This window comes from Taudactylus pleione, unplaced genomic scaffold, assembly GCF_031769625.1.
Source record: "Taudactylus pleione unplaced genomic scaffold, aTauple2 ptg000191l, whole genome shotgun sequence".
NCBI classification, from domain to species: Eukaryota; Metazoa; Chordata; class Amphibia; order Anura; family Myobatrachidae; genus Taudactylus; species Taudactylus pleione.
In genome coordinates this window covers 250,249-268,350 of record NW_028284593.1, presented here as the reverse complement: position 1 = coordinate 268,350, position 18,102 = coordinate 250,249, and the positions used below count along the sequence as shown (strand labels likewise).

At 42.8% G+C, this 18,102-nt stretch overlaps 1 protein-coding gene across 1 annotated transcript in view; it reads right to left on the bottom strand.

The window, feature by feature from the left end:
- The window catches only part of CDC45 (cell division cycle 45), a 100,370-nt gene that overhangs the window by 77,771 nt on the left and 4,497 nt on the right, over positions 1 to 18,102 (bottom strand). Inside the window, exons 2-4 of the mRNA XM_088476658.1 lie at positions 5,138 to 5,197; positions 1,701 to 1,793; positions 7 to 144 (exon numbers count right to left, since the gene is read on the bottom strand). Of these exons, the coding sequence (XP_088332784.1) occupies positions 7 to 144; positions 1,701 to 1,793; positions 5,138 to 5,197 (291 nt within the window). The remainder of the gene's footprint in view (positions 1 to 6; positions 145 to 1,700; positions 1,794 to 5,137; positions 5,198 to 18,102) is intronic.

Below are 18,102 nucleotides of genomic sequence, written 5' to 3'. Positions count from 1 at the left end.
AAATACCTGGCTGTCATTGTACACATTCACTACATCTATTGGTCTGTGGGTGTCACATATGAAGAAGACTGTCTCTTCCTGTGGCTGCAGAGTCTCCAGGAGGTCAATATTTGCCCCACAATTAATAAGAACGAAATAACGAAACTACAAGAAAAACAAAAATTATACTCTGCAAATTCTGTGCATTACACAACTTCCACTATGATCAAGGCATAATAAGTGATTTAAGCTATAAAACAAAACGTTATCTCTTATATCGCATTCCTTTCACCATGAAGTGGGTATTTGTTTAATTGTACCTATGACAACAGAATATGTATGCTAGACAAAATTTGATGCAATTTCCCTGCATGGTTTAGGAGCAAACTCAGGGGGTAGAATCTGCTATCAATAGTTACGCTCTCACACATATTTTTAGTCCTTGTTGAAGTGGTCAGTTTCAGAAATAACTCCACAACCCAATGTTATCATCACTTGTCCACTTCCCAAGCTATTGTACTGTCAAAACATAATCAATAAGACTGACAGGAGGCTAAGGGGAGAAATAAAGAGAGTTTTTGGAAAACAGATCAAACAACAATTATACTAAATAGTGAATGCTGCAAGCAGACTTCGATAAAAATCAAATAAAAGATACAACACAACAGTAAGTTACACATGCATCCCTTAATATTTATGCTAGACAAAGGCAAACTGAATGGGAAAGAAATAGGATTAGAATCTGATAAAGAAAATTATATGTTTCTAAATATTACTACTGCTACAATAAACAGGGTTGCACGATTTAAATCATCTGGGTTGCACGATTTAAATCAAATGATGTAGTTGTAGCCCTGGATCGTGCACAAAGATGCAACTGCACAATCAGTGAGGTCGTACAAGTGTGGAAGAAGCGGTTAGATGATCTTGAAGAGATTGGACACCACAGCAATGTAGTAAAGATGGCAAAGGCAATAGCTAAAATTGCACTCTCAGATACCCACTTGCTGGCTAATCTACTTTATCCTAGGTACAGGGGAAAAAAGTTTAGCCCTGCTGAAATTGAGACTGCTATAGAGTTTGCTCGTGCCAATAATTGTCAAATTATGCTGGTCATCATCAACTTTCGTGCATCCATGAAACCATTTGCACCATACATGTCTGAAGTGGACACTTTATGCCAAGTATCTCCTCTAGCCTGGTGGATGTCCTACGCAGCTCAACTTCAGTTAGACACTTCTGTAGTAAATCTTCTAAAGCAGATGTTCACCGCAGTTTCATCAAGTGCAGGAATTGAAAGGATTTTTTCAACGTACAGTTTTGTACAATCCAAAACAGAGTAAGAAATGAAAAACTAGCTAAGCTGTTTGCATGCTACAGAGCCTTTTCAGGACAAATGTGAGGACATGGACAAAGACATGTACATATTTGACTGAGACTCAAGCAACTGATTTGAGTAAAATTCAGAGCCTAATTGTACTTCTTGACGCAACCGTTTAGTGTGTACTTATTATATTACTGTGTTCATTTTGTTACTCTTCTCACTTCAAAAATTGTTAATGTATTCCTAAAACATCTAAAATTATACAGTTTACTTTAAAAAGAAGTTAATAAAAAAAATCTTATTTAAATAAAAAAAAATATCTGATTTAAATCAAATAAATCCGATTTTAAAAAAATAAAAATAAAATCAGATTTGTATGCAACGCTGCTAATAATACCTGCTCTTTGTGTTCAAGGAAGAGAGTTTCAAGTTCCTGCCAGCTCGCTACTGGGACCAAAGTGTATTGGACATGATCACACTGAAATAAGGCCTGGAGAAAAAATAAAGTTAGTGCAGCAATTTCAATTTATACCATTTATTTGTCATAATACTCCTGAATGCTACATGGTGTTGTTTACACTTAGGAGAAGAAGGGGGGAGATCCAGTTTGTCATACACAAGCTATTGAACTCGAAAGAGTTTTTCTAAACAAATAAACACATTTATATTTTGTAAACCTTTTTGTAAGCAGATCAAATGAACTATTTGACACCAGCTCAAGTTATGCGGTTAACAATAAAGGGAGCAAAATAAAATATTGCAGATCATTTCATCAATTGGAGAATATACAGTCAGGTGCATAAATATTGGGACATTGACAGAATTTTCAGATTTTGGCCTCTATTCACCACCACAATGGCTTTGAAATGAAACAAACAAGATGTGCTTTAACTGCAGACTTTCAGATTTAAATTGAGGGTAATTACATCCAAATCAGGTGAACGGTGTAGGAATTACAACGGTTTCTATATGTGCCTCCCATTTTTTAAGGGGCTAAAAGTAATGGGACTATCAACTCAAAAGCAATTTCATGGACAGGTGTGGGTTATTCCCTCGTTATTTCATTATCAATTAAGCAGGTAAAAGGTCTGGAGTTGATTCTAGGTGTGACATTTGCATTTGGAATCAGTTGCTGTCGACTTTCAATATGACATCCAAAGAGCTGTCACTATCAGTTAAGCGAGCCATCATTAGGCTGAAAAATCAAAACAAACCGAGAGATAGCAAAAACATTAGGTGTGGCTACATCAACTTTTTGCAACATTCTTAAAAAGAAAGAACGCACCGGAGAGCTCAGCAACACCAAAAGACCCGGAAGACCACGGAAAACAACTGTGGTGGATGATAGAAGAATTATTTCCCTGGTGAAGAAAAACCCCTTCACAACAGTTGGCCAAATCAAAAACACTCTCCAGGAGGTAGGTGTATATGTGTCAAAGTCAACAATCAAGTGAAGACTTCACAAGAGTGAACATAGAGGGTTCACCACAAGATGTAAACCATTGGTGAGCCTCAAAAACAGGAAGACCAGATTAGAGTTTGCCAAACAAAATCTAAAAAAGCCATTACAGTTCTGGAACAACATCCTATGGACAGATGAGACAAAGATCAACTTGTACCAGAGTGATGGGAAGAGAAGAGTATGGAGAAGGAAAGGAACTGCTCATGATCCAAAACATACCACCTCATCAGTGAAGCATGGTGGTGGTAGTGTCATGGCGTGGGCATGTATGGCTGCCAATGGAACTGGTTCCTTTGTATTTATTGATGATGTGACTGCTGACAAAAGCAGCAGAATGAATTCTGAAGTGTTTTGGGCAATATTATATGCTCATATTCAGTCAAATGCTTCAGAACTCATTGGACGGCGCTTCACAGTGCAGATGGACAATGACCCGAAGCATACTGCAAAAGCAACCAAAGACTTTTTTAAGGCTAAAAAGTGGAATGTTATGCAATGGCCAAGTCAATCCCCTGACCTGAATCCGATTGAGCATGCATTTCACTTGATGAAGACAAAACTGAAGGGAAAAAGCCCCAAGAACAAGCAGGAACTGAAGACATTTGCAGTAGAGGCCTGGCAGAGCATCACCAGGGACGAAACCCAGCGTCTGGTGATGTCTATGCGTTCCAGACTTTGCAACAAAGTATTAAAAAGTGAAAGTTAGATTTAGGATTGTTTAGTTTGTCCCATTACTTTTGGCCCCTTAAAAAGTGGGAGGCACATATAGAAATCGTTGTAATTCCTACACCGTTCACCTGATTTGGATGTAATTACCCTCAAATTAAATCTGAAAGTCTGCAGTTAAAGCACATCTTGTTTGTTTCATTTCAAAGCCATTGTGGTGGTGAATAGAGGCCAAAATATGAAAATTCTGTCAATGTTCCAATATTTATGCACCTGACTGTAAATAAACAAAACAAAAATAAGGGTTCACTATTAAAATTATTCTGTGGCATCCAGTGGGGGAGGGGGATTAGTGAAGCTCTGACAGAAACATGTAAACTTTAAAAATACAGACCTTATTTTAGAATGAAACAAAAAAAAAAAAAAAAAAGTCAGGCTGGGAAACTACTAGATTATTAATTGTGATTATTATTATTATCAGTTTCTTATATAGCGCAGCATATTCCCAGCCTGACTCTCATTAACCATAACATACATTTAGCCAAAATTCAGCAAATATATGATCTGTCTACTTACTTTGCTGTCTGACTCCCAGTCATTGAAGATATTAGCTTCCCACTGTGTAAAGTATACAGTAATTGGCCATTTCTCCTGGGCAACAACAGCCAATCACCAGCAGGAGATCAGAGAATCAGCCATCATTCGTACCGGCCAGTGCTGGCTGCTCTAATGCAGACAACTGTATCTATTGTGGCTACCAGATTTTGCTGAGACTCAAAAAGGTTTTCACGTCTACAACTAATACCCCTTTTACACCAACCGAATAACCCGGGTTAGGGTCGACCCGGGTCGATGCTCTGTGTGAACGGCTCCCAGAAAAAATTTCCCGGGTTGATTTACCCGGGAATCTTACTCGGGTTGAGAGCAGGGTTGAACACTGGTTGTTCCCGTGTCATGCGGCAATGTGAACGGGTGCTACCCTGCTTATTTGACCCGGCTAGCTCTGAAAGATGCTGATTGGAGCTTCTGGGGCACTGGCAGATGATGTAATTTGTCAGTGCCCTGCAGAGAGATGCACATGAAGCCATCGCTTGCCTGCCTAACCTCCTGCACCACAGCAGCCTGACCAGCAGCCACAAAAGCAGGCAGGCACACAGCCTGCCACAGCCAGAACTGCAGCCTGCACCACAGCCTGACCAGCAGCCACAAATACAGGCTGATACACAGCCTGCCATAGCTAGAACTGCAGCCTGCACCACAGCCTGACCAGCAGCCACAAACGCAGGCTGATACACAGCCTGCCACAGCCAGAACAGCAGCCTGTAATCAGTCCCCACCCCTCTCTTTTGTTGCCTTTTGTGACCATCTTTGTCAGACCTTAAAACAGACCATTTTTAATGACTTCTATAGAGAAAAGCAGGGATTACCCGGGTTCAGTGTGAACGGGGCAAACCGGGGAATAACCCGGGTCAAGTTGCAGTGTAAAAGGGGTCTGAAGCAGAGTTCGACCCGGGATTGACCAGTGTTCAAATTCCAGGGTCGGACCCGGGATTTTGGTGTAAAAGGGGTAAAAAGGCTTCTATTAGCCAAACATAACCACTCTGCAATAACCAGTGTGATGAGACTGCTATAGAAAGAAAATTTGTAGCAAAACAGCTGCTGGTGAACACTGCTAAATATAGAAGTGTTTATTAGGATGCTCTTACCTGAAGTACTTTACATGCGCACAGGGCATCAACATCTGAAGCAACAAGGAGGAGTACACGCTGCAAAATAAGTACAATAAAAGAAATTATACCACTTCTGTAAGTTTCTGAGAACGAGAAGTTTAACTGGTGCTTTTTTTTTTTTATAACAATATCTTTTTTTATTGAGACAAAGATTTAGATACAAACATGTAATCAGAGAACATACAATACTGTAGTATACATAGTTTTCATAGTGAAACAAAATTGGCATATTACAATACAAATACATAACACACATTTGTGGAGTTTTATTTGAACAGACATTACTTAATTGAATTGCCATATAGTGAAGATATAGAAAGAAATGTCAACTTCATTACAAATTTGTCTAATAGTGTATATAAAATACAACCAGTATAGATCACTGCATAAAGCTCAAGAACATGTTCTATAAGAATAGAAAAGTCTCACATTTTGTATATTTTTTGAAAATAAAATAGAATTATAGAGTTAAATCATATTTGAAAAATGAGGGAAAAATACAAATGAAAAATTGAATAAAAGAAAGGAAAGGAGGGAAGGGGGGGGGGGGGGAGCGGCCGAGCCAGAGCGCGGGGGACACCACATCCCCTGCACCAGTCACGCCTCATAGATAAATTATCACGGTGTATGTTTTATAACTTAAGGCAGGGCGTCAGCATAGTTAGTATATGTGCCTGCAGCCATTGTGTTTTTTTAAAACATTTATATATCATATTTTTAATGTCGCTAGGTTGATAAGCTACATACAATGAAAAAACGTTTGACTCGGAGTTCCTTCTGAAGAGAGGCCACTGTTCAGTCCATTTTGAAAATAAAAAACAGCTTCTCCTCAAACAATTTAAGGGATGGTGGGATAGGGGATATCCATTGCTGCAGGATACTCTTACGGGCCACATTGGATACTATAGTGAGGATTTTCCTATTTTCTAGAGGTGTATGGTGGTCAGACCTTAAATAGCCCAAAACCGCCCATTCTGGGGTTAGAACAAACGATTGGGTAAAATGAAGATTTATAAATTGAGTGATTTGTGACCAAAACAGCTGGATTGGGGAGCAGTTCCAAAGGCAATGGAAGAGTAGCTGGAGACTCGCCACATTTGGGGCAAGATGGGGAGTCCGACAACCCCACCGCACTCATCCGAGAGGGAGAGACACATCCTCTGTAAAATATTTTGTATATCATTTCCCTAGGTGTTCAGTGAATAGGAAAGAGTGGTTATAATTAGGGGTGAGCGGATTCGGTTCTACTCTGTTCCGTTCGGATTTAAAAACCGAATCTTATTGGGTATCAGCTGTCACGAGTTTTGGATAGCCAATAAGATTCGTTTTTTTTAACCGAACGGAACCGAGTAGAACCGAATCCGCTCACCCCTAGTTATAATATCTGAAATGTGGAGATGCGGAAATTGTTCCTGCCATGACGATATGCCTGTGCGATGTGGTTTGGAGAAGCAAGGTGAACAATCCAGTGAGTAGAAATGGGAGGTCAATTTAGATGTTTGGTTTGGTCTTAAAAATGACGGATCCAATTTGTTGGTCCAGTCATTATCCGATAAGTTATGTAAGGTCGTGTTTGCATAGTGTTGCAATTGAAAATAGGCAAAAAAATGATTTTCGAGAAACCCAAGTTTTTCAATTTTGAAAAGATAACGGTTTCCGAGATGGAATATGCATAATGCATCTAAGTGAAGAGAGTCCATTTCTGGACCAGGAGCAGAAGGGACAGTTGGAGCTGCCTTTCTGAAAAGCTGGGTTTCTACTAAATGGCAAATACACTGAACAGGAGGGGTTCAAATTCCAAGCTTTCCTTATCTTGAACCACACTGTTCTAGTGGACATTAGCAGTGGATTTTCTAACATTGTAAGAGGGATATCCTTTTTTGCCATATGAAGAAAAGCCACTAGGTGAGTGTCAGGTATGAACTGTTGTTCCAATTCAGAATTAGCATAATTATTATTAGAATGTATCCAATCCCTAATATAACGACATATAGCCGCCTGATTATAAAAAGCCATATGTGGGAAATTAACACCTCCTTTTTTTGTTTTTTGTAGGATTTTAAGGTTAATTCTAGGTTTATTGCCATTCCATATAAAGCGACGAAAAGTGGTGTTCAGACTTTGTTCATCTTTATTGGTTAATACTATTGGTAAAACATAATAATTTTGGGAAGGATATAATTTTTATGAGTTGTGCTCGGCCCAAAAAAGAAAGCTGAAGATTTTGCCAACGATTCAGCTCCTCCGTGACTTTGGAAATTACTTTCGTGATATTAAGTGAATATAGTAAGGAGATATTTTTTGGCAATTGAATACCTAAATAGGGAATAGAAGTATTTGCCCACTGGAGATTTAAATTAGCTGCCCACCGTGGACATTGAACTGGGAATAAGGCCATAGCTATTGATTTTTGGATGTTAATAGAGAAGCCAGAGATTAGGCCAAATTGAGATATCTTAGATACGACTTCCCTCATACTATCTTGAGGGTTAGAAAATAAAAAAAAAAAGGAGGAGGAGGAGTAAATCGTCAGCGAAGGCCAGAATCTTCAGAGATTTAACGCCTATGGGGATACCTTTAAAATTTTTGAGATTCTGCAAAATGCGTAGCAGGGGGTCTAAGTCTAAGTTGAAAAGGAGAGAGGATAAAGGGCATTCCTGCTTTGTTCCTCTAGCAAGGGGAACCGGGGCACCTAACAAGTTGTTAACAATTAGTTTAGTTGTGGGATTGGAGTAAAAAAAATGGATCAGATTGATGAATTGCGGGCCGAATGCCCTCTCCTTCAGTACCCGATATAGGTGGGGGCCAGGCTATCTTATCAAATGCCTTTTCTGCGTCAAGGCTTAACAAGACATTTTGTGAATTTTGTACAATTCTTAGATGCAACAATAGCAGAAATAGCAGATCTAATACCTAGAACCGAGTGTCTTGAATTAGTAAAGCCTAGCTGGTGATGGGTTAAAAGGGAAGGCATCAGTGTTTGTAGTCGGGTAGCAGTTATTTTTGCTAATAGCTTAAAGTCTTGATTTAGGAGTGTAATGGGACGATAAGACCCCACCAGCTCCTCATCTTTGTTGGGTTTTGGCAATAGTATAGTATGGGCTTCGTTAAAGTCTGGGTAGATCGCCCCACCCTTTATAATAAGTTGGAACAGGGATGTAAGAGCCGGAGTCAAATCCTCACATAAGAGCTTATAGTACTCGCCACTAAAGCCGTCTGGCCCCGGAGCCTTATTAAGTTTGAGTGTATGAATGGTACGACGAACCTCCTCAACCGTCACATCTGACTCCATTATCTCCAGTTGTGACCTTGTTAGTTGAGGTAGATGTGCCTCCGAGAGTAAGGTAGATGCTAATTGAGCGGAGTCAGGATTAGCTACATATAATTCTGAAAAGTATGAATGGAAGCTATTTGCTATGTCCGATTGTGAGGTAATAATGCCTCCCGGGGTTTTTAATTTGGAAATATATTTTCTTTTGGATTGTTGGCGAACCATGTACGACAGTAATTTTCCCGCCTTTCCACCCCACCTAAAATATCTATTCTTAGCATAAGACACTTTTAGCTGTGCTTCATTAGAAAGGAAAGTTTCCATGAGATTTTTGTGTTTTATGTAAGTGTTTTGGTGTCCGACGGGTCAGTAAGATATTTGTGATATGCCTCGCTAAGATTTTGGTTGAGTTTTTGAATGTTTTCTCTACGTTCTTTATTTCTATGTGATACGTAGGTGATTATATGTCCACGCATGATGGCCTTTAGAGCGGACCAAAACAGGACAGGATCATTTTGGTGTATATCGTTTGTGGAACTATAGCAATCCCATTGGTTTTTAAGATATTGTTTAAAATCATCTTTTGAATACAGGTAGGATGGGAAGCGCCAGTGTTTATTTGTGTCATGTGGGGATCTCAGTGAGATGTCTAGATAGATGGGTGCGTGGTCAGAAATGAGAATATTCCCGATATGCGCCTTTTGTATTCTCGGAAGTAGTGAGTCCACTGTGAGAATGTGATCAATCCTAGTAAACACGTTATGTACATGTGAAAAGAAAGTAAATTCTTTGCTGTTATAATTTAATAGTCTCCATGGATCTAACAAATTATGGTGTGAGATTAATAGACGAATTCCATCCCTCCTCCCAGTCAGGCGCGAAGGCATAGCTGGTGATTTATCAATAGATGTGTTAATTACTAGATTAAAGTCCCCACCAATTATTAGATATGGGGTGTCCATTTGCAGCTGTAAGTTGGATATTTTGAAAAAGAAGTCAAAGTTAGGTGTGTTAGGGGCATAAATGTTGAGTATGGTGAACATTTCGCCAAAGATTTGTATACGAAGTATAATAAAGCGCCCTTCTGGGTCAATAACAGATTTAACAATATTATACACCAATCGTTTGTTAAGTAGAATTGCCACACCTGTTTGTTTTCGAGTGTAAGGAGCCGCTATACATTCACCAATCCAAGGACCAGATAGATTAGCGTAGGGCCCTTCCACCCAGTGAGTCTCCTGCAGCAATACAACATCGGGGTTAAATGATTTGATGTGTGATAACACTTTTTTCCGTTTTATGGCTGAATTTACGCCCGCTACGTTCCAAGACAGGAAATGCAAATTAGAAATAGTATTCGTTATAAGTTAAATAAATTATGATATAGGGTTGGTTGTCAACCAACACCTCGCCTCGTATGTCCAGCAGTAAGTAATGAATTGGGCATTAAAGCCATCGTCCTGTCCCAGTAAGCTGGACGAATTGGCTCCTGATTATTGCAGTATTTTGAAAAGTAACTGGCATTGTGTGAAGGCATGGACTCCCCCAGACCCCGGATCCACCGCTCAAGAAAGGAAGGGGGATAGAGAAAGAAGGGAAAGATAAAGAAAAGACAATAAAAGAAAAACAAAAAGTACAAGGTACATATAAAACCCTGTGTGGTACGGGTCAGACATTTTACTCAAAACAATGTGTGTATTGTATTGTGAACCTAGGAATCTAGACTCAATGCAACTTAGCAAGTATGGGATATCACCTCAAAGAGGAATATTTTAGTTCAGCCGTTAGGAGGGGAACGGTTAAGCCCAGCAGGCGAAATTGTCGATACATTATTTTGCCCATCCGATGAGCGTGGTGACAGATTAAAGTGAGACCTTGCTGCTTGTGGGGTGTCAAAGGTGATGGATTTGCCATCAAGTATAACTCTCAATTTAGCTGGGTATTGTAGAAAAAATTAACATTTCTTCTCAAAGAGAAATTTGCAGATCGCACTGAATTCTCTTCGTTTGAGAGAAACAGTGGTTGAGAAGTCCTGAAAAATGAGTACCGTGAAGTCACGGATTTTTAGGGATGAAACCTTACGGTAAGCTTGTATAATATTTTCTTTATCACGGGAATCTAAGAACCTGGCCATCACCTGTCTAGGATTGTTATTTTTAGATTGGCATTCAGGGCCGATGCGGTGACAGCGCTCAATTGCAATCGTGCCACTAGTGGTAGGGATTTGGAGTACATTTACCAGATCGACACTCAGTAAGTCGTTGAGGTCTGGGCCATTTATTGACTCGGGAATTCCCAGGAAATGCAAATTGTTACATCTATTGCGATTCTCCTGATCATCTAATTTGTCAGATAAATCCTCTATAATCTTGGATTTCATATCTACTATATTCTGTAATGCCATTAGAGCATCTTCGTTGTCACTAGTACGCTGTTCTAGATCAATTATTTTTTTAGTGTTGGATTCGAGCTTCGTTAAGATTGTGTTTATGGACCTCTGGATAGTATCCATTTTTTTATCTAGGGATGTTTGGATGTTATCCAGTTTTTTGTCCATCTGTTGAAAAATTGTAGGATCATCTTGAGATGTTTCAGATATAGGGGAGAGTGGATCAGCCTGTGAAGGGGAGGGCTGAGAATCTTCCATTGATTTCTGTGTTAGAGTATTTTTATTTTGATGGGATTTGTTACTTCCTTTTTTGGGTGTTCCCATTCTTTGGGGTAATTGTGTTTGTTTGTATAGAAATCTTTCCATACCATGTAGCTCTACAACAGTAGAATTTTTTTTTTTTGTTATACTGTGAATGAAATACGATAATGAACCCCTCCTATATAATTTAGTTACATCAAGGCAAGACAAAAAAAAGGTAAGTTACTACATATTTAGCTTGTACTCAGCACAAAATGAGCATCAACAAGATTTCTAAGGAAATACACTAGGATAGAGGTTAAATTAGTAGAAGTCTCGGTCGGTTTTTAGGTATTGCGAATATACAATATACTTATATTAACACATTTAAGAATGTCTAGTATTGTAAATGAAAAGATCAAAACAGTATGGGAGATATAGTAGATTATCTATCTTGTGCCATCTAGGAGTAAGCATTCGCTATCTCCAAGAAAGCCACAAGGTGGTGCTGTTACCTTCAAAATGACACCTTATGAGAATAAATTACAATTACATATCCACCCAGCCAAAGGGAAAAAAAGAGTAGGTGAAGTGGGTTATACAGATAGAAATGGTAGTTGTACCATGATCCGCAGACGCGGTAGCGAGAGTTCAGCTGGAGACCTTTAGATTAGTTGGAGGAGGGGGTATTTAAGCAATGGTATAGCAGAACAGTATATAGATCTGCGTTGCAGAACAGTATAATTAGTATTGTGCACACAGTATGTGTTATTGGTATTTTACATATCAAACAACCGCATATATATTGTATGGAGAGTGGATGAGAGGGAGGGGGAGAAAGAGCACAAAAAGCGACAAAGTGGATTAAGCACCAACCAACAATAACAGTCATATAGGGCTTAATTAGAAAAATTAAGTAAATTATACTATGTAAAGATAAAGGGTACTATCACCAGGAGCAGCGATCATGGAGATGAGAGTTCAGTCTGTAGGTTATAGAGATTTCCTCCACAGGTGCACGCTAACCAGAATATGAATAGCGCTGTCCGTGTCTCCAGGGGGTGATAAATTTGTAGAGGGCTCAGCCAGACAAAGAGTAGGTGATAGCAGCAGCAGCAGGAGTCCAACCTGCGGCTACAGCCCCACTGTATGGCTCTTCAGATCGGAGGCAGACTCGAATCAGATGCGCTCCATCAGTCCAAACGGCAGGCTGAGGAGAAGGGAGGATGAAGTAGAAGGCAAAGGGGCCAGGTGCAGAGACAGAAGGGACCCCCTCCACAACACCGCATGGAACAGGCAGCCGCCTCCCCACCACTCAGACCACGAAGGAGCAGGAGAAAAGGGGTCAGCACTCTCAACAGCCCCGCTCTCAGGTATCCAGGTGTTCACGCTGAGCCGGTAATCGGAGGGGGATCAGTGGAACAGTCTGGCGCCTCCCGCTCTCGCGCCCGATCTCCCCAGCAGCGTGTCCCACAGATGCTCTGGTGTAGGGTCGGGATGCTGGCACAGACTTTGCGACGTTCAAAGTGAGCAGGTAATCACGCTGAGCCGGTAAATCAGAGGAGGCCAGCGGAGCAGTCCAACGCCACCCGCGCTCACACCCGATCTCCCCAGCAGCGTGCCCTGCAGATGCTCTGGTGCAGGGTCAGGGTAACGGCACAGGCTTTGTGGCGTTCAGAGCAGGAATCCCGACAGCGCGGCCCCCGCGATCCCTCGGCTCCTCGAGGGACGTCACTCATGCGGCTCCGGCACACCCGCTCCAGGTAAGAGGAGGGGACCTCCAGAGGGCTTCTTTGCCAAAATCAGTGGCATCAGCTGGGGGGGGGAGAATAGATAAGTGCTGGGTAGAAGATATATTAGGGGAAGGATCCTCGCAGCACAGATGCAGGGCTACACGTGAGATTCTTCACTGCGCAAAGCCCACGCCATGCGGCCCAAAAAGGACAGACTCCGGTGGATAGGGTGATCCGTTCAGCTCACAAGTGGGATCACCAGGAAGCTCTCACCCCTGTGTAACAGGTACAATATGAGGCAGGAAGAAATAATTCACTCCTGTCCCGATGTAAGGGGATTATGTAGAGCTAAGACAGAGACATATTAAAACGCGGCCATCACGAAGCTCCGCCCACCGGAAGTCCAACTGGTGCTTTTTAAGTCCATTTTAACCCAGTGGGTCCCAAACTGAGTGCCGTGGGACACTTGCAACGGTGCCACGAGTTGGTGGTCCAGGACCAAATAAAAGTTTCTTCTTCAGGGTCTATAGGGATCCACAGGAATACCATATGGATATTATGGTTGGAGAGATCCAGGCATCAAACAGTTAAAGCTTCATCTCCCAGGATGCCTCGGGTCCTCCTCCATATATACCCTGCCCCTAGCCATAGGCCTTCAGTTGTTCGTTTGGTGCGGCAGGATCAAGATGAACCTTTGTAACAGGGTACTGCTCAGGCAGTCCTATACTTTTATTTAATGTTTTTGGGTAGGCAGTACTAAGAGTCTGAATTAAGACGCATATACTACGACTCCAGCTACCTCCGCCAGGCCGCAACACCAGTAACTGGGCTGGTGATTTCGGCGGTTCGCGGCTGAGCTTGCTAGCAGCAATGCTGCAACCGGACGCACGGAAATGTCAGGTAAGGCGGTTCCTCGCTTACGGGGAAATCGCACGCAGACGCCCTTGCTTCTGGTGTCATAGACCGCACGAGATGCCGCTGCAGTCAGGGCCCGGAATTGTCCGCGTCCTCAATACAGCACCGGGGGATCGGCAGCAGACGCTTCTGCTGCCACGAGGCCAGCGTACCGGCTGGTTAATGCAGCTTAGGGGAGGTAGGCGCTCCCCGGCAGCTTCTACCCTGACCCAGTCCCTATGAAGGGTTTTGCGCATCTGAATTGCTCCGCCTACCCTCCACGTGTATATGAGATGCACGAGGGAACTGCTGTAGCTGTTGATCTCAAGAGAGTTTGAGTCAGTCTCTGTGTATACGTCTACCGTGGTTAAGGTATACAGGGCTCTATATCCTACCATTCCTGACGTTTGTGTTGTTGATTTAGAGTCCATTGTAATTAGATTACATATGCATTGTATGTGACTCAGCTAGCTGCTATTGACATTGTTAGCATTCCCACTAGGCTGTTTTAGAGGGGTGCGGCGTACTGCCATCCTTCTAGATGGCAAAGCGCCCTGCCCTCACAGCCTGCGGGTGCCATCTTCACCCGCGGGTCACAGCGTCCTGCGGGTGGGGAAATGTGCAGTGACCCGGTCACCGCCGGAGAATAGACGCCTGGCACATGTGTCCGGCCTCTATTCTCCATGTCGGCAGCGCTGTCCATAAGTGCCGGGAACGCCCCCAAGAGTTACGAAAAGGGGACGCGTCTTATAGCCACGCCCCCTTTTCAATGGCCACGCCCCCTATCGCCCTGCCTGCCGCCGGAGCTAGAGTGAACACTACATTGTCTTTTATTTCTGTCTGTCAATTATAACTATCACTATTTTTTATCTCCATCCTTTGGGGTGGAGGTTTTTCTTTGATTACTTCGCATTCATTTGAGATTTTGTGAAGCCTGTCACATAGCATTGCATTTATTACCTTTGTGAACATGTCTAAAGATAAAGGGAAACAGGAGGGGGAGCCCCCTGTGCTGGCTTCATGTAAATCATGTATGGCCTATGTGTCCTCTCAGGACGTAAAGGATGGTTTGTGTGCTGTCTGTTATAAAGAGCCACCTCACCAGTCCAGTTTACCGGTCTCTAGACAAGAGGCATCTTGGGTATCTTCTTTGTCGCAGGTAATGAAGCAATTTGTGGATCGTATGGCTGCTCCCACAATGCCTCCTTGGATGGGAGGGTGCACAGCATGCTATGTTTGCACCTCCTATGCATCCTTCCAGGAAAGATGTTTATGGCCATTCTAGTCAGAGTATGGGACTATCTAATGTTAAAAAGATAACTTCCGGTCTGCTTTCATCAGTCTGCTCAACATATGGATTCAGATGCATCATCAGAGGAATCAGATGATGTGCAAGGTTCTTCTCCACGGTCTAGCTCGGGGGAGGAGGACCATCCGTCGACAGTGGATGTTCCTTTATTGGTGACGGTGGTTAAATCAGTCCTAGATATTCAGGTTGATGAACCGATTAATAGTAAGAAGGCTCCAATGTTTAATCACCACAGGAAGGTAGTCAAAACTGAGTTCCCTGTATCTGAACAGCTCACTGAGCTTATGGATGAGGCATGGGGTAACCCGGATAAATGGTTTTATGTGAATAAAAGAACAACATCGTTGTACCCTTTCCCAGCTTCTGTATGTACTAAACGGGAGGTACCTCCTACTGTGGATGCTCAAGTAACGATATGCTACATTGCCTATTCAGTCAGCATCTTCTCTGAAGGATTCACATATAAGAAAAGTGAAGCATTTCTTAAAGGCAATATTTTCATCATCTGGAGCTGTTACTCGTCCAGCTATGGCTGGACCCTGGGTAGCCAAAGCTGTTGAAGAATAGATGGGGGCATTAGAAGACTATTACCAGATGCTAATAGAGAACAGATGATTTATAGCTCCCACATACGGGAAGCGGCTTCCTATCAGGGAGGAGCTGCGGTAGATGCTGGAATTTTAGCTTCTAAAGCATCAGCAGCTTCAATAGTGTCACTCAGGGCCCTTTGGTTAAGATCCTGGAAAGCTGATACAGGATCAAAGAGGGCGCTAGAAGTCTTACCTTTCTATGGAAAGGTACTTTTTGGAGCAGAGTTGGATAAAATTATAGCTACTCTGGCGGCTTCAAAATTAGCAGGTCTGCCATCTACGGCGACTATAGAGTCTAAGCAGATTTCTTTTCAGTCCTTCCGTCCTCAGGGACAAGCAAAGGAACAGTCTTCCTCTAGATAGACTAGTTTTCGCAAGACAACAAGGCGACAAATTAAGAGGTCTGGCCCGACAACAAACCTTTGGCCTGATGGGGTGGGCCTCCCCAGAAGTTCTTTTGCACAGATCCTCCATCAAATGCGGTCAAGGCCTTGGCCTTTCAGGACACCATTCACTCCCTGCTACAGGCAGGGGTAATAATCCTGGTTCCTGTGTCGCAACAGGGACAGTGTTATTATTCTAATCTACTTCTGGTTCAGAAACCGAATGGGGCTGATCGCCCCATACTAAATAAAAAAACCCTCAACAAAGTTTATCTGGAAACTCTCCGGTCAATTATTTTGGCATTGGAGCCAGGGGATTACATTGTTTCCCTGGACATTCAGGATACATATCTGCATGGTCCTATTATACCATCCCTCCAACATTTTTTACGGTTTGCTGTCCTTCAGCAGCATTACCAATTTCAGGCTCTACCCTTTGGCCTATCTACGGCTCCCCGGGTATTTACCAAAATAATGGCAGCCATGACGGCCTCTCACAGACGTCAGAATTCTGCCGTATATGAACAACCTTCTGATATTGGCACAGACTCCGGTTGCTTTACAAAGCCATTTTCAACTGACCATAGCCTGCCTACGAAAAAACGGCTGGATAATCAATTGAAATAAATATTCACTTTCTCCAGCACAGCAGATGGTATATCTGGGAGCGTTGCTGGATTCTCTGGCACAAACATGGTTTCTGCCATAGGATAAGATTGTGGCGCTGTCATTACGAATACGCAAGCGAAGGGTATTCATTCTGTAGCAATGCAGATCCTGGGATCAATGGTATCCACCTTTGACAAGGTGGGGTATGCTCAGTTCCATTCCAGGCCTCTGCAAAAGTTGATTCTCTCCAAGTGGAATGGACAGTATTGTCTAAAAAGGTCTCAGAGGATCATTCTCACTCCAGAGGTTTGGCATTCTCTCCTGTGGTGGCTGAGAAAGGATCATCTGAACAAAGGGCGCCCATTCTGGATACCAAATTGGGTGCTTCTCACCACAGACGCCAGTCTTCACGGATGGGGAGCAGTGACAGGTCATCACACCTTTCAGGGAAGATGGACAAATCAGTTAAGTCATCTGCCAATAAACATTCTGGAACTGCGAGCAGTGTACAGGCACTTTTGGCACAGGACCTGCTCCAGGGCAGGCCGGTCCAGATTCAGTCCGACAATGCGACTACAGTGGCCTACCTCAATCATCAGGGAGGCACAAGAAGTTACACAGCCATGAAAGAAGTGACAAAGGTTCTGATTTGGGCAGAACGTCATCTTCCGGCCATCTCAGCAATATTCATACCGGGAGTACTCAATTGGGAAGCAGACTTCCTAAGTCACCACGACATATATGCCGGAGAGTGGTCTCTCCATCTGGGAGTGTTTCAGCTCCTGGTAAACAAATGGGGTCCACCAGAGATGGATATCATGACGTCACGTCACAACCACAATGTCTCCAGGTCGAGAGACCCATCAGCAGCCTTCGTGGATGCACTGGCAGTAAGATGGGACTTCAAGCTGGCGTATCTCTTTCCTCCGATTTGTCTCCTTCCAAGAGTTTTCAGGAAATTCAAGCAGGAAGGCAGAACAGTAATACTGGTGGCTCCAGCTTGGCCCGGAAGTCATTGGTTCACAGACATACAGAATTTGTCAGTAGACAGTCCTTATACTCTTCCTCTATTGCAGGATCTGCTAACGCAGGGTCCCAGCCGGAATCCAGACTTACCTCATCTGGCTTTGAAGGCGTGGCTCACGAAACTTCCACCCTAAGAGCAAAAGGTTTTTCTAGTTCTGCAATTCAAACGATGCTTAGGCCAAGGAAGCCTGCCTCTGCCCGCATCTATTACAGAGTTTGGCATTCATTTGGTCAATGTTGTTCCCTTAGGAAGTATGATCCTAAGGGGTTCAGGATTTCCAGGGTACTGGCTTTTCTTCAGGTTGGGTTAGACAGCGGTCTCCGCCTGGCCACTTTGAGAGTGCAGGTTTCTGCACTGTCAGTCTGGTTCCAGAGGAAGATTGCCTCATTACCAGATGTTAGAATTTTTTCCAAGGAGTTGCAAGTTCAACCTTCTTTTGTTCCACCGGTAGCACCGTGGGATTTGTCTTTGGTTCATAAGGGGGGTGTAGTAGGTA